The sequence below is a fragment of the Ambystoma mexicanum genome, chromosome 10, assembly GCF_040938575.1.
Source record: "Ambystoma mexicanum isolate Mex_15411 chromosome 10, UKY_AmexF1_1, whole genome shotgun sequence".
In the NCBI taxonomy this organism is placed as follows: Eukaryota; Metazoa; Chordata; class Amphibia; order Caudata; family Ambystomatidae; genus Ambystoma; species Ambystoma mexicanum.
In genome coordinates, this window is record NC_090932.1 from 1,272,511,986 (window position 1) to 1,272,533,638 (window position 21,653).

Here is a 21,653-nt window from a genome sequence, read left to right on the forward strand (position 1 = left end):
AGGAAGAAAGAAAAGAAAGAGAAAGGGCGGCCAGGGCAAAAACACATGACGGGGCTATGGTGGAGAGCAGCACGAGATGCACGTGAGAGAGTGAAGGAAGGGTAGACGGGGCCGAAGCATGCGACAGAGGAATGAGAGAGGGCAAAAGGCCGGGCGCAAGGAAAGAGGGCGACAGAAGTGTGCTGCGAATAAAGGAGCAGCAAGCCAACAGGAAGTAAGAATGTGAGCAAACGCACCAGGCTAAGAGGATATGCGGAGAACGAGTAGACTGGCCCCGGAGAGAGGGGTCGATATGTGGGATGGGCAGCAAGGGGAGGAAGGGAACAGGGAACTGCTGCCGGTCAGCAATGGAAGGGTTAGAGTGTGACTGTGCAAGGAAAGCAGAGAAGGTAGTAGTTGGACAGAAGGCGTGCGTGATGTATCGTATTCAAGAGCAGCGATGGTTCTGAGGACTGCCAAACCGTGTGATTTTGGACCAATCGTTGGAGTGCTTGCGTTTGGGAGTGTGGGTGGCGGTGGGGGGTCCCCTGCGCATTTAGTGTAGGCAAAAAGGCAAGTCAAGTTACCCATGGGAATCAGAGAGGGGGGGGGGCGAGAAGGGAAGGGGGTGTCTGCCTGACGCCGGGCCAGGCTGAGGACATTAAATCAAGCAGTGCCCCACAAGAGGGAGAGACGTGGGTGGGGGCAGCCCTGGGTCGGGCGACCCGCTCCCTTTCAAGAAAGCCCGGGATTGTTCGCCTGCCTTAATCCAGCGCAGGAGAGAAAAGAGAGAGAAAAGGGGCCGGGCTGGGAGCTGTCTAATCACAAGCCGCCTGCCAGAGTCCCCGCAGCCAGGAGGGAGCAGGGGCCGCGGAGCTCAGAGAAAGACTACTCCAGACAGGGAAGGCAGGCCACTGCTCTCTGCTCCTGAGCTCAAGGGGACCAGAAGAGTGTCCAGACGTAGCGACCACCCAAGCGCCCCCGCCAGGCGTGTAGTGCCCTGACCCTCCAGGATCCCAAACCTACAAGAGCTCCCTTGTGCCGGGTGGGGTGCTGCCCCCTCCCAATTTCTTGAATTGGCGGCGAGTTTGAACGGCCCCAGTGCTCTCGGGGTGAGCGACTTGTGCCCGAATAGTGCCCTAGACGTAGATCGAACCGAGTTCTCTTTGTCCCAGGCTGCGCCGAGGACCCGGGCACCGAGAGACCTTTGGCTGGCTACTTTAACTCAACTTTTGGAGTGCTCGTGCGGAACCTCGCCTCAGGACTGGAATTACAGTCCACGATGAGGACTGGCCTGCCAGGAGGCTTGAGCTGGCTGCTACGGAGCTTGGTCTGTCTGTGCCCCCTGCTGCAGGAGGTGACCCCCACATGGAACCAGGGACTTCAGTACAAGCACGCGGTGGGGGCGCCCCAGCATTTGAAGGAGCACGTCTCCCCCAGTAGAAGGTAAGGGCTGCCCAGGCTCGCGCTGCTGCTATGACTGAGGGCATCCTCGCAACCAGACGTCACCGCTCACCGGCGCATGCTCACGGGGTGAGGGGGGTGTAGAGGCACGTGCTGAGGGTCGTGCTGGCTGCCAAGGAGTAGTGCAGACTGCCAGCAGGAGCCATTGACTGAAAAGAGTCCCGGTCGCCTCCAAGTATTGCAAACAGGCACTCTGGGTAGTGCGCACGGCGCTGGGAGCTGTGCAGGCTAGCATGGAGCGTAATGCTAGCTTGGTATTTCGCTCAACAGGCAGCACTCCACTCACTGAGCTGTCTGCCTGAGCTAACATGCACGCCGCCTCTGAAAGCAGTGCTGTCCCGTCACGGAGGCCGGCACTGAGCATAATGAGTACTGGGCTGGGAGAAGGAGCCGTTTCCTGTTTTAAACATATTGTTTTCAATTTGGTTCAGTTTATTTTCCACATTACTAAAATCCGCGAATCATTCATGTCTTAATTGTGGGGTATGGTCGATAAAAGCGAACACATTTTGGACGATTAATGTACCCCTCAAAACAAATAAACGAGCTCTATTCCTTAATTTTGAAACAGCTGAGTTTTATCATGGTAGCGAATTGCAGTGAACTGTTGTGCTTGATTGCGTTGTTTGTATAGCTTAAATTAATCCAAAATAAGCGTCGGGTCCTGACAGGTGTGCAGCCCATTGCTGGCCGCAGCGCGCACGGGTATGTGCAGAGGAGCAGACAGCGTGGCAAGTAGTGCAGAGAGGCGCCGAGACTGCTGCGGAAATGCGCTGGCAGTATTGCAGACACGCACCGAGCATTGTACAGACAGGCAAGCAGGGTACAGAAGACCGCTGCTTGGCGAAGCGAGGACGGGTACTGGGAGTGCACTGAGAGTATTGCAGAGCAATCAACGCCGGGAACAGGGCAGGCAAGTACTTGAGAATACACCAGACCCCGAGCACTGCGGGTAGGGAAGACTGGCGCTGAGAGTACCGCAGACCAGCACTGCTTGTACTGCAGGCAGAGAGTACAGAAGAGCAGCGAGTGACCCTGGTCCATAGCCACTGAAAGGAGTGCAGACGGTGCAGTGAGTAGAGCACACTGGTGTCGGCAAGTGTTGGGAGAGCTGAAAGTAATAGCGACAGGTGCTAGCAGTACTTCTTACTAATGGCACTGCAAGTAATGGAGAAATGCTAAGAGAGTACCGCAGACTGGTACTGAAAGTGGTGCAAACTGGCACCAAATGTAGTGCAGACTTGCTCACTACTGATAGTAGCTCAGTCACGCATTCAAAGTAGTGCAGACCAGGTCAAAGAATGGTGCAGATCGCGAATGGTTGTAGTACAGATTACTGATAAAAGTAGTGTCCAGCGGTGCTGAGAGTAGTTTAGGCTGGCTTTGAGGACAGCGCCGAGAGTAGTACAGTTCGACTCGGACACCTCTGCACAGCATTGTATACCAGCATGGAGGGTAGTGCGGGCTGGCTCTGCGTGTTCTCCAGGTAGTGCAGATTGGAGCCGATCTTAGAGCAGACTGGCCAAGAGAATACCACAGCCCCGGGCTCAGAGTGGTAAAAGCGGCCCGGGAGGGGATTGCAGGAGGGAAAGAGAAGCCACTAAGGAGAATGTGTAGAGGGATGCATGCCCCCAGAGTGCAGGGAGTAGTGCAGAGCACTGCAGATTGCTGCTGCGTGTAGTGCAGAGTGGACTGGAAACGCGCTGAACATACGCACGCCCCCAGCCCAGAGAATTGATATGATATTGATAACGCGCTTAATACCCAAGGGTTTCTAAGCGCGAACCCAGGGATGGAACCTGTGCTGCTTCCTGTCGTCTTGCTTCCGAGGCGAGCACGTTGCTGCTGAGCTATCCTCCCGAGAATAGTGCAGGCTAGTCCAGAGAATAATTCTGGTTGGCTCAGTGTAGAGTGCTGGCATGTTCTGGGGAGGCGCCCACTGACAGAGAGAGTAGTTAGGTCTCACTTTGGGAATAACGCAGGCAGTCACTGTGAGTGGAGGGGTGGTGCAGACCCACTCTGAGGGTAGTGCATGCTGCCGGCGAGGTTAGGGCAGTACAGCTCAGAAAAAAGGGCAGACAATCGCTGCAAGTGGTGCAGATAGGTGCAGGTGGGCAACAAGCATAATATAACCTGGCATTGGGAGTGGCACATTCTGACTCGGTAAGTAGTGCAGATTGGCATTGAGAGTAATGCAGACCAACAGAGTAGTGGGCAATGTTGCTAAGATTACTGCAGAGTGGCTTGCTGAATAGTGCAGGTGGACGTCGGAAGTAGAGTGGGTGGAGCAACGTAGTTTAGACTAAGAAAGAACAGCGAATGCAGTAGAGAACAGTAAGTCACCCTGGCACTAGAGTACTGCATATTGGCAGACCGGTGCTGGGAGTGGTGCAGAATGATGCTGAGATTAGAGCAGTTAGCTCAGTGAGTTAAGCACTTAGTGATGAGATCTCCGTGTGAACTGCGGGTTCAAATCCTTCCCAGATGGACTCAATCAGCTTTGATTGCATTACAATAATTGTGCACTTCAGACAATCCCCAGCGCTTTGAAACCCATACAATGGCGGTTTGGTGCTATGCAAAAGATTTCTAACAAAACCTGTTCTATGCAATGCATATAAAGCACAACATTAGTAGTAGTAATAAGGGTAACCACATAAAAACCTCCATGAATAGTGCTGAAGGGTGCAGTGGCGTGTCCAGACTCTTCTGACTGGTGCGGCCCAAGTGGGGCACCGACTTATGCAGGGGTGGCATGAAGTACCATCGAACACTCACCTCATGATCCTAGTTTAGGATAATGGGGTGGCACGTGAGTGGCAAATCAGATTCCAGGGGTAGCACATCCCACCCCAGGCCACGCCCTGGACGCGCCCCTGGAAGAGTGCTGGAGCCGTGCTTACCAGTGCTGGAAACACGGTTTAGCATCAGCTGCTGAGATAGGAGTCTAACCTGAGGGTCACAAGCTCAGAACATGGCATCCTGGCCCACCTTTACACGCTGCCGTGGTTAATGGTACCACCACTGCTTCCAGAGACTATGTTACATTATGTTATGCCATTTGGATTTATTCCCCACACTGCTGCCACCTGGACCTGTGATGCACCAGTATAGTAACACCCCATTGAGTGGTGCAGTGTTGCCTAAGGAGAGGCAACATTTTGGCAGAGGGTATGGTTAAGTCCTGGGAGGATAGCTCAGTGGCAACGTGTTCACCTTGGAAGCAAGAGACAGCAGCAACCCAGGTTCGATCCCCGGGTCCGCACTTAGAAACCTCTGGGTATTTAAGCGGTTATAAATACGCAATTACGCAACAAAAAAACAAAAAATTCCTTTAACAGCGCCTCGATGCCTGCAGGCTGTGTGAGCGCTTTAAAAATGCAAATAAATAAACAAATTAAGCCGTGTGCCTTCATTCACTGATCCTCTAACCTTACACCATATGTTGCTCTGAACACTGAGTTATAGGGCCTAATTCACCGGAGCGTTTTCCAATGGCAAAACCCAATTGAATAAATTGAATAAGGGCCTATGGGCCTGAAAATCCCAATCAGGTCCTTAGTCTCTCTGCTCCTGGAGCAGAAGCGACTGCAGGCTTTGGGGTTCTGGTTCCAGAGATGGCACATCTCTTGTTCTGCACTTTGGGCAGCTCTGGTTTTGAAGTGGATGCTGCTCTCACCTTGCTGTATACTTGAGTTGGTCTCTAAGTCCCTGGAAGATCTGGGGAAGAGCACAGGTGGTACTTCAAATCTCTCTGGTGGCCCAGTACACACCGTCTTTAATCATAAGCCAAGCAAGGGGCTTACAGGGGCACCAGGCGCATGCTTGGGCAGCGAGGATGGACACTTCCGGCTGGCGGCTCTCGGGCTGAGTCTTTGGTGTCTGCCCATCGGATCACCGCCGCTCTACCGCTTTTGGCCAAACGGCTGATTAGCCACATTTTTCGCTGAGTTCTTTTAGGCAGGGGTGGGGTTAGGGTACATTAAACATGGATTTTTAGGGTGGGGAAGGGAGACGTGGGTCGTGGGGGATCTGGGCACTAAAAAAAAACCCCAGCAAAAGTGTGGCAAAAAGGCCAGCATCAGAAGTACTCGATCCACATCTTCCTGTGCTAGATTCCTGTCCTCATTCACCTCATGTCCTGCTGAAAAGTGCAGGAATCAAGAACGAAGCCAGACCTTGAGCCCCCGTGGTAGTTTTCTATGCACTTTAAATGGGTCGAGTCAGCACCAAGATTTTCGAGTTGATTCCTACTGGATTGCGGGCGTTGAGACAGTTGAGTTGGCTCGAAACGATCCAATCGATGCGGTGCAGTCCTGGAGTGGTGATCGGCTCGAATGGGGTGAGGAAGCCAAGAGGTCCAACAGTGCATTGCATTTCTTCTAAGGCGATAGGCTAAAAAACCTGATGGGCAGGCATGTGATAGGTTGAGTCAGCAGCTCAAAAAAGCGTCAAGTATCAAAGGCAGCTCTGCATAAATGTAGTGCCTTGAAAACCGTTCTAAAGTGGTCTAGCCAGCTCAACCATGATTGCACGCTGGGAAACAGTGTCCAGAGCTGGAGCTTGCCTTTTGGGTGCTGGGGACCCCGTCCAGGGTCTCCAGGAACAAGGCAAGTCCTTTTCTTCTGCTCTTCCCAGGCTAGGAGGAATGTCCTGGGTACCAGTGGTCTCAATTGCAGTAGATCTTGTCCAGCCAGCAGTTGCCCCAAATCTTCCCTTTGTATGGTTAGGTGGAGAAGTTTGTCTCTTCCTTGGAACTGTCTCTCTTCACCTCTATGGGCCAGACTGTACCCCCAACAGAGTTCCAGGTGAATCCTTCTTCTTGCAGGCTCCAGAGATGAAGCAAGTTAGAGGAGGGTCTCCCCCACCTTATGTAAGCAAAAGACTACATCAGACTGTGTCCCTTCTAGCCTTCATGAAAGCGTCCGATTGTGATTACTATTTCAGAATCTTTTTTTTCCTGGTGATGTCATGCTGTCATGAAGAAGTGTTTGTCTAAAGAAAATTGGGGACACGGACAGGAAGTTTGGGAGAAGTAGGGAAATCCAAGAAGGTGGGACCCTTCTATGGACTCTAGCTCTATCCTGGGCTACTGCCTGACTTCATCAAACGATCTCTAGTAATGAGCACCCTGGTCTGAGTTGCCCATTGTATTGACAACGCTACCTTTGAATCACTGGTTCATAGCAAGTCCTGAGAGAGAGAGAGAGCATCTGTGCCCCAGAGAAGGCAACAAGCCTTGTCAGGAGGATCAAAGAGAAGCTTTCTTGGCTGTGATCCAAATGACTGCTTTGGGTGAAACCAGCCAGACAAGGGAATACAGACAAGGCCCTGTCACATATGAGTCACTACCCACCAAGCTTACATTAAGATGACATCAATTTCTTTTGGCTGTATAATTGAGAAGTCCCAGTAGCCACCATGTCAAAACCAGACATGGCTTAAGTTTAGTTATTCATGAAACTGCCACCAGACTCTGGGATCCCACAATTATATCAATTTGATCTGGGCTTCGGAAGGTAAAAGACAACCCTTGTGTGTTGGAACATTGGGTTCTAACAGACTGTCTTCAGGAATGCACATGTGACCTTTGAATATGCCCTGTTGCCACTACAAGGCACCTACTGAGGGGGGTTTGAGGAGGGGGGTGTCAATAGACAGTCACAGCAGAGGTACATGTGTGCACTACACATTTTGGCATGGAATATTATTAGAGAGAGCATGATTAGCAGAGCTCACTCTCAGAGGCAGAATTACCTGCATCATTTTATAACAAAATATAAAAAAAAGCACAGGGAATACCACTCTAAGATAATGCATTTTGCCACAAAAACTCACAATAGTCTTTAATCTAGAGCTAAAGTCTAAGAATTTTTGTACAGTCCATTTTCAATGGTGGGTACTACAATGTGGTGAGTAGGTGGTCCAGAAGCATGAGTTCTACATTGCAAGACAGTCAACGAGAAGGTGGGCTTCAGTCACACATTCTCATGATCCTTGTCAGGTTTCACAGTCATACTACAACAGTGTAGTCAATGGATCCCAACAAATGTACAAGCAGGCATCAGGGGAAGAAACAATGGGCCTCATCATAAGCCTGGTGATCCGGAAATAAGGGGAGCTACGTACCAACCCCCCTTTCCAGAGCGCCAGACTACAAGTATGCCTGCAGGGGCTGTTGCTCCTGGCAGACCTGACGGGAGCACCGGCCCCTGCAGTCATGTTTTTGACATAAGCACCGGCACTGTTAGCAACAGTGCCAGTGCTTCCGTGTCCCCATTCACGTGGAGTCCTATGCAACTCCACAGGAATGGGGACTTACACTTTCCGCTGCTTGACTTATATGGATATCAGGTGGCAGAAAAGGTGTTACGAGTTTGGCGGCAACCCGCCGGTAGCACCGGCGGGTTACCGCCAAACTTGTAATGAGGTCCAATCATTTTAAAAGCATCATTCACTAATGTCAACCGTCCTAGACAGCGCCACTTACTCCTATAAAATGGCTGCTTCTGTAACAGAGCTTTCAGCAAGATTTAGTCCTGAAGAAATGCAGAACTGGGGTCTGGCACCAGGATCCCTCTGAATATGTTCCTTCAAGAGCTCTGGCAGAGAGCAAATATATCTAGCCTGCCTTATAAAAGTGTGCATGTGCATGGGCTTTCTGCAATAGTGCCAGTCTCTCCTTAGGACACAAACAGTTCTGATCAATATAGATCCTCAGAGTGGTGTCCCGTCACTATGGGCGGGAGGGCACCACCCAGTCACCTGAATGGTAGGCAGCACAGTCCACCTGTGTGCTTTATTCTCATGGGGAACTGTGCTGCCTACTTCTCAGCAGAAGTGCGTCACCTACTTCACATTTTGTGTGTGTATACGGGGCCCCGTAGGCTCCACAACAAATGTAGCACAGGATAATGAGAGGCCACTGGGCATCTCTCATTAGTGCACTAACAGCGTAGACCTGCTGACTGACTGGAGAGCAGTCCTCTCCTGTCAATCAGCATATTCACGTTGTGAGAGGAGGGGAGGGCCATCCAGCCCTCCGTGGTGGCATGGCACATGGGGAGGCTTTGAGCTGGTAAGGTAAGTGTTGTTTTAGTATGTATGTATGTATGTATGTATGTATGTGTTTATCTTGGTGTATTTGTTTTTATGTATGCATGCTGGCAAGGAGTTGTTTAAATGATGTGTGAAAGCACGGATGAAAGTGTTGTATGTGAGCGTGTGTGTGTCAGCCCCACTCCTTAAATTTAGTGGCCCTGCTGGCTGCTGGGGGCATGGCATTCTTTTTCGCTTTATCCTTGAAGCAGTCGTGTTGATCAGGGTGAAGCAAACATAATAAGTGAAGTGATGTTACGTAGCTAGACTGGCCTACTTTCAGGAACTCTGCATCAAGGGTAAAGCAAACATATTAAGTGTTCTCAGGTGGCTAGACTGTCTAAGAATAATGTATACACCGTATTTTTTATTTTTCGTCTTCTTTTTATAAGTTGGAAATGTAATGTATTGTGAAGTCATTGTGAAAGATTTGTGATGAACCAAACATTAATAAAACATTAAAAAATAAAAACCTGTATCAGGTTTGCTTTAGCCTTGATGCACAGTTTACTGTGATAAAGGGTAAAGCAAACATGAGGAGGGTTATTACGTGGCTATACTGGTCTACACTCACTGTAGGCCAGCTAGCTACAGAATAATACTTATGTTTGTGCAGTTACTGTGCATCAAGGGTTATTAGGTGCTAATAAGCCATTCTAGCCATGTAATAACACTTAAGTTTACTTTACTCTTGATGCACAGTAACTGTTATAAGTGTTATTATGTTGCTAAACTGGCCTACAGTAAATGTAGGCCAGTCTAGCCACATAATAGTTATTATGTTTGCTTTACCCTTGATGCCAAGTAAAAATACCATTCCACATTAAGAAAGTAAATGTAGACTGGCACTGGTAGTATAATGTAACATGACATTTTATTAATAGTGACAGTCTACATTTACTTTCTTAATGTGTCATGAAATTTCTTACTTTGCATCAATAGTAAAGCAACCGTATAGTTCCTGTGTGTTAAAGCATTGTTGTACTCGACATAAAGGGTAAAAGCAAATATTGTGATTGTGTGGTACACTGGCCTATATTAGTATAGCCAGTTTGGATATATTTTATTTCTGTGGCAGGGCATTTTTTACAAGCTGGACCTTCTTATATGGTAATACTAGCATATAGTGATACAGCCTGCATGGAAGTGTATGATCACAGTCAGTGTGAAAATGTTTTCTATACCGCCACATGTTGTGGGAAAAGCAAAACAAAGAGGTGATGGCCTGAAGGTTTATAATTAACCTTAAACCTCTGGCAATTGTGCTGAGTAACCCTCCAGACCATCGTTCTTCACCTGCCAAGCCATTTCAGAAAGGGGACAGATCACATGCAAATCAGGCTTGGTTCCACCCCGAAAGGGACAGTCCAGCCCAAAATTCCAGGTCACATTCCCTTCTGCACGATATCAGAAGCCTCCCCAGACATGTTTTGGCCCCATAGGATATCATCAGTAAGGAGTAGCTTGGATCTCTAGGCCCAGTAGGTACGGGACCCAGATCTAGGCACACCCGCCCCACCCAGGGTGACGATGCAAAACAAACAGGTGATGGCTCTTAGGTTTAGAATTAATCTTAAACCTCTGGCAATTTCTCTGGGAAATCTCTCCCTCCCCACCACCCTCCCCCCAGACCATAGTTCTTCACCTGCCAAGCCATTACAGAAAGGGGAAAGACCAGATGCAAATCAGGGTAGGTCCCACCCCCAAGGGGCAAGTCCAGCCCGAACTGCCAGGTCACATCTCTTCTGGTGTGGGCAAAGTCAACATGTAAATGAGTTGGAAAATGGTCTTCTGCACTGTTAGTGACTTGCATGTATTGGTTTTTTTCACGAAAGTGCTGTAAAATGCACCATTATAATCCATTATTTAAAAAATGTTCTCAGGGAGTGGGGGAGAGAACACTTTTTCTTTGGTGCGGGCTCCCTCACTGCCCTCGGTGGCTGCCACATATTCAGCTCATACATCTACGCCCCTCCAGTTCAAAACATTGAAAAGGCTTGCAGCTCGACATGGAAAAGGCCATGAAGCACAACAGGGGCTTCTAAGCACTCTGGGAATTATGCATTTATAGGTGCTATATTTTGTTACACATACAGAGAGCATCTGCTTTATAGAGCCTTTGGCACCAGCGCTATTTAGCAATAAATCATCCCTTGCTCGGCATTGTCCGGGGAACATCGCTGTCTGCACAAAAGGGCAGCACCAATGTGCCTGGCCTTCCCAGGTCGCATTATAGGTAAATGGCAATGGGGAGAGACGCTGTGACTCACTACTAAACGCTACTTGGTCCCACATAATGTGCAATGTCTGGTGCCCAAAGAGCAGATTGTTGTTGTGAGGGAACGGTTTGCAGATCCAGTATTCTTAGCTTTAAGAGGTGCCAAAAGCCGGCACTTCTTTTGCAGAGCAGGCACAGGTGTCTCCTGATCAGTTGGGCTTCTCATAGGCTAGTCCGCATCTCTTGATCGGAGGGACTGGTCTGGAAGCGAGTGGATACGTAGCCAAGGGAGACCATGCCCGGGAAAGACCATAGCGCGTTCCAAGAGGAAACATGGCTTCTTCTTTACCCAGACCCATAGGTTCACTAATAAAGAAAGCAGCATGTGTTGAGAGCAGGCGGCATGGGCGCAGATTAGACCATAGCCGGGTACCCCTAGATTCTATTCATTTCACAGAAGTTGCATTTTTTTAAATTCAAGTTGATGCGGGGACTGCATTTATTTTATTGCCAATTCTGCAATTCTGATATATCTTTGTTTGACCATTTTAATAGGCTGGTTCCAAAATGATTTTTATTGTAAAATGTAAGTGCAATCGTCTTTTGACTCCAGTAATTCCCTTTTACTAAAATGCCCCCTTAAAACGCCGGGAAGTGTAGAATTGATGTCATCTAAGACAGCTCAGGATACTCCACTTTTACACCATGACATGTTTGTGCGAACAGAAGAATCACGAGAATGTATTGTGCTAAAGGAAAACCTACAACTTTGGTCACTAACGAGCTGAGAGAAAATTCAGGCCCTGCCGAAAGATGGTCACGGCTAATTAGATCTGTTGTGCTCTACATGTGGAACAGGAAGTGGGGCTTGTTGGCACGGACTGGAGAGTGTCATGGGATCTTCACCAGCCCTAAACAGATCCCTTAGGCACTTACTGGAAACATCTTTGACAAAATGAATGCATTGACATCATCACTCTAGTGCGGAGTCTCACACTTTGGAAAATACATGATGTAATGTTAGATGTCAGATTAGTGGTGCTATATATATGTATGCCTTCTCCACTCGTGCCTCTGAACTTGTTAAAGATTGCTACTGGCAAGGAGCTGCAAGGAATGGCTCATCCAATGGTGGGATCACTAACACCGTGAATGTGGAGACGGGGATCCGTCTCACCTTCTGACCTCCCACTGCCTGCATAGTTGCTGTAGTACAGATCCAGTCCTTCCTATTGCCAGATGAGGCCTTCCCACCAGAAGCCTTCCTGAACCTGAAAACATAAGTGGACTATATTGAAAAATATGCCTGCCCTCATGGTAGCCACTAACATTACATATTGTTTGGATCCAGGGTCTCTTTGCAATTCCTGAGGTGATTTCATCTCCCTACATTATCTGTTACACAAAGTGTGGTCTTACGAGGCCCGCTTAACTTGCATGCTGTCCATTCCATGACAAAAACCCTGCTTCTTGGATACGGTTGAACAGGTTCAAATGTTGTGTTAAATAGCACATAAAAGCCCGACTTGTGCATTACAGGCCCCTCTGTGATTAAGGTGCTATTTGATCAGATCTGTTATGTACGACATCTTGGAAGCTGCATTTGTCCCGAAGTCCCAAGAGACCATTACAACCTTGAGGACAGGATCTGCAATGTCCGCTCTTCTCACAAACATTGCTTTCCACCCATTACCTGATGTGTTGCAGAATCACTGCAAAGCCCCCAAAAGACCCTGAAACTGTGTAAGTGAACAACGGTTTAGTCAGTGGCTGTTGCGGTGCAGATGTTTAGGCTCTGGAGTGCAAGAAGCCCTTTCTGGTAGGGTGCATAGCCAGCTTGTGGGAGGCGTACTCACGCCTGGGCATGAACTGCCAGTAGGATTCTTATGGTGGAGCCTAATCCACAGGGAACTGGGCGTTTAATATAAGCACACAGGGTGAACTTTACTTAGATGCTCTATTCTCAGAAATGAGCAGGTCACTTTATAAGGCGATCTGCATAGTTCTTGGTGGCCATGCCCATTGGCACATGATGTGCTTCGCAGCCCTTCTGCATATAATAATGCAGAGGCATACACGCCTGGCACCTGTGTAGCCATACGACCCTAGCCAGAAGAAGCAGCCTGCATTGTGCAGCCAGGAAGAGGCTGGAGAGGCCGTTGCAAGAAGCCCAAGAGGCAGAGGTCTGCCGCAGGGATGCAGAAAGCCGGGAGAGCTGCTAGAGAAAGCAAGCAAAGCATCTGCCAGACCCGACAGTAGACCGTAGACCGAATCAGAGGACACAAAGGAATCTGAAACTGATGCTGAGAACCGGTGGGCCCACCAAAGGGGATTGGGATGCCGGGCCGTTAAAAGGGTATGCCACATGCCGAAAGAAACAGTGTATGAAGGTTGGGGAGAATATTTGCTTGGCTTAGGATCAAGAAGCAATGGGAAGGCACAAATGGAGTTGAAGAGGATAAGCTACATACGCACAGCATATTTCTGTTAGATTAAGCAAAGGAGTGAACATGTTCAAGTGCCAAGTATTGAACAATTAAAGAAGCAGAAAGCACATGCAAGATGGAGCAACCAAGTCTCCAGAGGTCAAGAAGAGTAATAGCACCCAGTATAATTGAATCAAATAGCACTAAATAGAAAGTCAGATTGGGCAAAATCGTGGTCCCCTCACACGTGGTGCAGGACCAGGAAACAAGGGTTATTCATAAAGCTCCAGATAGCAGTATACCTTCACTCCCTTTAAAGTTCAGAGGAAGAGAATAGTCAACAAGGTCAACTACAACAAAGAAACCTTGTATTAGGGCCTAACTGATGGGAGATGGTAGGCTAATTGGCCAAGTGGGCAGTTGTCTGACGTTATTCCTCACCTGGGTCTTGTTTCACTAACATGCTGCTAACGAGCCAAATGTCCAAGGTTGGGAGAGAATGCCAACCAATCATGAGGGTCTATGTAATGATGGATTATACATTGTTACAGAAGCCACTCTCCTGCTGTTATTTTGCTATTATCAGCATTGTATGCAGTTAGAGGTAGCTTAAGGCATGCTTACTTCATAAGAGGCAGCCAATGATGTTATTAACACCTAAATAAGCCATATGTATATATGTTTCCTTAACCAATCCCTCAGTTCGATAGCGTTTTTACTGTTTTCCATGTTAGATGATGTCATAGCTGACGTACATTGAGGTATGAAGCCTTTTGTGTAATTCAAATGCTTCGAGAGTGTGTGAGCTACAATCTGTTTGTACATCAGGTTTCCCTACTTTATTGAGTTGATAATAAAGTTTTATTTTGCCATATTCTTTGAGTCTGTCTGGTTATTTGGGCCTGAGATCACTTACTGGTAATCCCATCAGGCACTTGGAATGCTACAAGTGCTACTGCACATTTTGGTAGCAATGCGGATGGTTCAGATAAAGACTCTCAGATTCTTGACGCCTTCCTCCATCAGGTGGAAGACCGCAGAGTTTTCTTTGGGGAGCGGGAGAAAAACACGTGTAAGGCAAGATGGTCAGCAGGTGCCTATTTGAAGAAATCTCTGTACGGTCCTCATGGGCACCCTGCGGACAAAAGGCGAAGTGGTCGACTGGGAATTGATATCGAAGGGCTCGAACTGAACAACGGACGTAAGTATAAACATTGAAAGTGCCAAATAAAAGGGGAGGGATCGTATTGCATGTTTATATATATATAATTGGAGGATAAAACTGGATTTAATTAAGGAGAGATACCTCAATTCCTATCCTCCAGGAGGTAGAAGGGCATGCATTACACACCCAGAGGGGGTATCTTTGGAGAGGATTCCTGGGGGAAGGCTGCGATGAAGAATGCGTATCACACTCCAAGGTGGAGTAAAATAGAGCTAGCATACTTTTACTAGAGAAAGTAAAGAAGACAATCATGGAAATTATAGCGCACATTTGTTTGGGGTTGTGAAAGATATTAATGTTAAAAGTTGACGTGTTTTGTATTAGATTGTGATAATATAGGTTATAGGCTAAAACTATAAAACGATAGTTAATAATTCAACTAGTTATTAAACACTAAAAAACAAGTGATTGGTGCCAATCAATCATAGGAGAGTAGCAGTTGAAAAAAAAATGAATAAAGTAACAATTCTTAGATTGTCAATAATTAAAGCAGGATAGTACGAATCAATAGAACCATAAACAAAGAAACAAAGAAAATATTATATTGTGGGCTTGGAAATTGTTTGATGGATATTTTGGGATAATGGATGGCAATAGATGGTGCTGGCCTGAATTGATTGTTGTCGTATAATTAATGAAAACAATAACAGAATAAAAAAATGGTAAGTATTGACAGTTAGGAACGACTTGTCATTATGCGGGACACTCCCCTACTACACTTGCGCAAAACATTACCAAGATACACACCCACGATTAGGAAGTACCATGCCGAATGGGTAAAAGGCACGGCTGACAAAATGTTCATGCCTTGGCCTCACCCTGGGCTCCTCTTTCTCCTCCTAAAATGATAGTACAATTGGGGACAAGCAGGGATTGTATGTGGCCGGGTATGTTAAATCGACATACACGCCCCCGCTTATAGTTGTTAGGACAATATAGAAGAGAGCAAGATTAAAGAACGTAAATATATGTCAGCAAGCAATGAACATAAAGAGCGTGATGAAAGAAGGGACAGACAGAGATAGAAGACAAAGCTAAGAAACAAAAAGGAGAGAAGGATAAAGCCCATAAAGTGACAATAGTACAGAACAAGTGGATGGGTGCATAGCTATTACTCAAATTAGACAGAAAGGATATTGACAATGTTAGAGAAAGAGAAGAAAGAGAGGAACGGGAAAATACAGAAAAGGAATGAGAAAGGGCACACAAAGAGGAGAAGGAAAAGGAGAGGAAGAGAAAGGAAGAATGAAGAAGGTATGAAAAACAGAAAGAGAGAAAGAGAGAATAGAGGAGAAGAAACATGAAGACATAGAAACACAAACATTGAAAGAATGCAAGTTGCAAAGAAGGCGAGATGAAGAAGAGAAAAAGAAGATGAGAAGAAGGAAAAAAGAAATGATAATGAGTAGGGTACAACGGGATTATGAAATAGATCACATTGTTTATAGATGTATAATACCAATCGAAGCACGAGAACGATGGGAAGAAGAGAGAGGGTCACAACAGCCCCTCATGGCTGCAAGGGTTCTGGAGAATACAGACATGGACTGAATAACATGAGGCAGAAGGCATATGGAAAATGATTGGGGATTTATATAGGCAAATGAGGACAAAGATGGATAAAAAACCAAAGGGAGCATTGAAGGATCTCCACCAAAAGGAACAGGAGAAAGATTAGATGACATAATGATGGACGAGCATAGAGCGCTGTCCCTAAGCAGACTAGATCTTGATGATGAGGAAAGGGATAATAGCCATACCACCTGGGGTCTAATGATGTCAGACGAAGAAAGGGAAGAAAATGAAAGAGCGCGAAGAGAAGGCGCATGCAGCTTCACAATAGATTCAAATATAGGGCTAAAGTGGTCAGATTTAGAATACCCAAAACAATAAACACCAGAACCAACACTATATTCTGAATGAGCACAAGGACAGTCGTGCAGCGCAGGGGATATATCCCCACCGTTTGTAAGTAGATTAATGTCATTAACAGGACGAAGACGAATGGGTGAAACTAGCCCCACCTGCAAGACAAGAAGTGTAAGTGGGTACAATTGTAGACCAGGATTTACCCAATTTCCATTATTGGAGAAAGGGAGAGGATGACCACAATATATACTGTGGCCACAAATGAGCAAAGATCATTTAAAATGTAAATTACCTATTTTGACTGCAGGTGCAGGAAAATGTATTTATGAGTTTGAAAGAATGACATCGGGAATGACGTAAGCAGCGGGTGACATAAAAGGCCTGCTAGCCGATATTTTGGGGGAGAGAGCTGACGACATTTGGAGACAAGCAGTATATGCAAGTGTGACAGCTCAAAGTACGACACATGACAGAGCACCATTTAATAATTGTAGAGCAGGCATATGGAGGACGCTTAGAGTAAAATACCCTGACACATCAGACATGGGTGTGATTATGGAAAATGGGTGAGGACGAAGAAGATCATGTTGCCTTTATTCAGGAGGTTCAAGAACATTGGCGTCTTGAGACGAAAGAACCGTGGGATAAAACGGTAGCACTATTCTATCATATTTTATGTCAGGTGCTGCCCGAGCCAGTGCAACGGCAGATGAAGAAGCAGCTACAGATGGCAGCAAAGCCATGGCCAGAAATACAGTTGCCTATAGTACATCATTGTTGATTATTACAAGACAAGAATAAGAAAAAAGCTGAGAACAGAAAGCAGGAGAAAGCAAAGTTAGTTCAGAAAGAATTGTCGAAGTTTGCCATAGAAGGAGCAGTATTAACAAGTTGTGAAGGCGTGGCCACATAAGAGTTACAGCCAGCACAGCCAAGCAATATAGTATACCCTACAGATCAAGGTGGGTACACTTTTTTGTTACGAGGTAGAGAGAATGGCCCTAGAGGAATAAGAGGTGGATTTTAAAACCCTCAAGGGGGAGGACAATTTAATGGAGGACAGCCGCAACAATGCTGGAATTGTGGGAGGACACGACACAGCCCAAACATGTAGAAGTAGAGCGGGGATGCAGGAGAACTGGAAAGCTCTGAGAGGGGGGTGAGCTATTCTCCACAATATAATACAGAACCACAGGAGTATTATGCCCAAGATCGCATGCAGAATCAGACACGTGCACCACAAATACAGCAAACGCAGCAAGTTCCATTGCAATCACAGTCGCCACAAGGGCAATCACAGCAGGCGCCTATGCAAACACAACAAGTACAGACCCAGCAAGTACAGACACAACAAGCAATGGTGCCGAAATGGAATGTGAATACTGGAGTCCCACAAGCATACACATCCAGGATAGGGAGTGTGACAGTAGTGGCAGGGAATCCTTTTACAGGTACAGGGATACCTTTATATCCACAATAGGAAAGCACGCAGAGTGACTTGATGTGTTCAGTACTATCAGTGACACCAGACCCCCAAGAGGAACCTAGGGTCAGTGTGATGGTAGGAGGAAAGACATTTTTTTTTCTTTTAGACACTGGAACGACTCGTTCCAGTGTTCGAGAGGGAAAGTACCCAATCGCTGGCATTGCCATGAATGCACAGGGGTTCTCTGGGGCTATGTGCTTAATTCTTTCTACTGGCAAATTACCAATTTCTATAAGAGAACATGCCGTGTCTATGCCGCTATTGTATTCTTGGCAGACAACAGTTAACATATTAGGACGTGACTTGATGTCAAAACTTAACATGATGATATCTTTCACTGACAAAGGGATGGCACACCAGTGCAACATGCGTCTCTGTTGGATAAGCTCATTTAGGTAGGCTCTGCCATCAAGCTTCCCAGGTGGGAAATGCCAGAGAGTCTCTAAACAAAGGTCAAGGCCGTTACCTGCAAACACTCTCCTCAGCTTTGGGCTATCCACCTTAAAGGATGACACAAGCCCTTTGAAGAAACTAGTAGGAGTGCCATGACAAGCATCAACCAGCATCCATCATTTAAGGACATTCTCGAGGCAGTCGAGCCATTGAACAGTGACTGGCTGCACCACTGACTGTTGTCACACTGCCGTCGCTAAAGCCGTCCGAGAAGTCTCGACCAGCGTTCCAGATCCACCAACAAGCAGAGAGACTATTCTTGACCCTGAACCACCCTGTAGGCCAGCCTGCAGCAGTCCAGTTAGCCTCGTTTTCTGAACTGCTGTAGGCCAGCCTGCAACCACCAGTCCAGCCTTGCTTGCCAAACTGCCTGCTGCCTGATACCCACAGCTGTCCCCCATCTTGAACAGGAGCTGCAAAAACGTCCTGGAACCGAATTGACGCTATTAAGCATCAAAATCATCCCAAGCACCAGGTACATTGTGGTTCTGTCCCCCTGGTCCTTTTCCCCAGGCCCATAGTGACATTTACAACCCCTTGCTCCCTTGGTGCTGAAACCAAATAACGTTGAACAGTTAAGACTGATTGCTTCACTGACTAACCTCCTGTCAGTACCCAGAGTGCATTCCTTTCCTTTGTGAAACTGTCCTCTGCGTTCCTTTACAGGGTGGGCAGTATTCTGTAGTGTGCTAGAACTGTCTGTTGTAATAATAATAAAGTAAATATGTGTATACAAGCTTGACTGGACAGTCCCTGTTATCATAGGGTAATAATTGTATTTTCTCTGTGTTGCAGCGAAACAACGATCCAAGACCTTGCGGAAATAAGCCTGCCATTCTGTCCACGTTCCCAAAATCGGACACAGAGGTTTATAATTTTCTTGTGTTTCCAATCTGTTTGGATCCCTTCTGGTGTACTAGAGGTGTGGGGTTGATTGATGAATTAGAAACCGATATTCATCCCTGGACCACTGGTGCCCCGGAAGTTGATTTGTCACATTGGTGACAAGTGGAAGGATCAGTTGCAGCCTTGCACACAGCTTAGTCACGCAACTATAAAAGTACTGTTGCAGGCAACATTTAGTCACTGCTAGGTATTAGTAATAGTCATGGATCTTGACATGGAGACTGTAAAAGGCAGGACCAAAGATGTCCTGCGTGTCTTATGTCAAAAGAGGTGATTTCCCCACAGCAGTAAGGTTAATAAACCTAAGTTGCTGACCAGCCTTCAAGCTTGGGTAGAAGTGAGGGCAGTTGGGGAGAAGACACTAGGGGATGGGCTAGGCCCTGTGTACCTGAACGGACAAGACCTACGGAGAGAGAAAACAATGAGGATGACCGCATGAGCAGTGTTTCTCGCCAATCATTCCACCGGGGGCAGCTGTGGTTTCTCAACACTCGAGAGTGTCAGTGAGGATAGAGGCTGGTGTGGCATCCTGCAGGTCCCAGGCCTCAGCAAAGTCTCTAAGGGTCCCAGTAATTGTTCTGGGTGTTAATGAGGTAGCGGCTAGAAAGATTCTGCTCGAGGAGAGGAGACTAGTGCTAGAGGAACAGAAACAGCAGGACAAGGTCACCATAGAGCTGTGCAGGCCGCACTTGAAGAGAAGAAGGAGGCCAACAGATCCACCTCTAGCGAAAGCAGTATTGGTTCAAATCAGAGTGCCCGGGATAAGCCCTGGCGGCACATCGCCAAAGACTTAGTGCATGCTTATGAAGTGAGGAAGGATATTTTTGACTGGTTGAAGTGCTCGAGCTGGCTTTCCAGCTAAAGCAGGTGGAAGTAATAGGGGTAAAGCCAATGTGATGAGTATTCTGACATGGCTTTCCTGGCCATAATTGGTTCAGCCAGTCTGGGCATGTTTTCATAGTGTGTCATGGCATTTTTTGCTGTCAAAGTCAACAGGAGTTTGTTTTTATGTGGGGATACTGGAATATGTTGGCAGAGTCAGCAAGGACATCTTTTCTTATAGCACCATTACTGGTGCGATGGGTGAAGAAAACATGAGTATGTTCTTATATTGGAATACTGGCATACACCTATGCAGCCAGCATTGGCATTTTGGACACAGCCAGCATGAACATGTTTTTATATTGGCATACATTTTGTAGGCAAACACAAAATCATGAAAATGTGTTGAAAAATCCTTCTGTGAACTGTTACATAGCATATAATGGATTATTTCATGTGTTAACCTACAAGACCGATTGCAAACTGTTTAGCATTTTACCCAATTTTTACCCAATTTTTCACTGAAAGTGTGCTTTAAAATTCTGTCCGTTTTCTCTGTGGCCATGCGCTTGGCCGAGCACTCGCAGGGAGAACTACAATCCCCAACAAACCAGACGTCAGCACGTGCACAGGCCTGCAGTGAAAAAGGAGGCTGCCCTTTTCAACGGTGCATGCGATTAAGCTAAACCTGCTTTGTTGGGTTCTACAGCGTGCAGAGCCCTTTGATATACCAAATCACTTTGCAGTTTTCAGCACGGAAAGGTGATATATGTTCAGAGATCCCAGGCCGGGTTGCAGCAGTTATGTTATGTTATGTTACTTGGCATTTATATAGCACTTTATATATCCTTGGTATGAACCCAAATCGCTGGTAGGTTGAACGCCCTCAGGAACGGTAGTTCAAGTTAGTAGAGAGAGATAGTGTTCTATGGTGCGTGGGTGCACTGGATATGTGTGCAGCTGGTGTAGCTGTTGAATGGTAGCTGCTTCCTAGCGAATGGTGTGGTGCTGCGGATATCAGTTGGATGTGTGCAGTCTGGTGAGTGGACGCCCAGATTGGGTTCTGGCTGCATTAGGCATGAGGAACGCCTATGTGAACAGTTATCCGGGATGTGCTCAGGTATCTGCGTTTTATTAGGGTGATGAGGTGTTCATAGGATCGTATTCGTATGTGAACAGCTAGGCCGAATTATCAGGGGTATAGCTGTGTTCTAGTTGAATGATAAGTGTATTCTAGAGAGTAAGCGTAGTGGTGAGATATGGTGGTTATCAGTAAAAGCGCCTTAGAAGTTAGGCCTTCATCTACTTCATCCACTTCGTCTGTTTCATCCATTCATTTGTTTCATTCGATTTGTCCACTCCCTCTGTTCTATTCGCTCCATCCGTTCCATCAACTCTATCCATTTCATCCACCCTATCTCTTTCCTCTACTCTATCCGTTCTGTCCACTCCATCTGTTCCATTCACTCCATCCACTCCATCTACTTAATCCGTTGCATCCACCCTATCTCCTTCATCTAATCTATCTGTTCCATCTACTCCATCTGTTCCATTCACTTCATCGGTTCCATCGGTTCCATCAGCTCGATCCGTTCCATCCACTCCATCCATTCCGTCCACTCCATCTGTTCCAGTCATTCCATCCGCGCCATCCACATATTCGGTTCCATCCCCTTTATCCATTCTATCTACTCCATCCGTTCCATC

The 21,653-nt window shown here is 46.9% G+C and overlaps 1 protein-coding gene across 5 annotated transcripts in view; it reads left to right on the plus strand.

Moving 5' to 3' along the window:
• The first annotated feature begins 660 nt into the window (after positions 1 to 660).
• Positions 661 to 21,653, plus strand: part of EMID1 (EMI domain containing 1) — a 949,835-nt gene continuing 928,842 nt past the window's right edge. For 2 of the 5 annotated variants that reach the window (XM_069619249.1, XM_069619250.1), the window contains exon 1: positions 662 to 1,425. In XM_069619249.1, coding sequence (XP_069475350.1) covers positions 1,262 to 1,425 — 164 coding nt within the window. In that variant the 5' untranslated portion in view covers positions 662 to 1,261. Of the gene's footprint in view, positions 1,426 to 21,653 lie in introns of all 5 variants that reach the window. The other 3 variants (XM_069619253.1, XM_069619252.1, XM_069619251.1) reach the window with 3 other exon arrangements.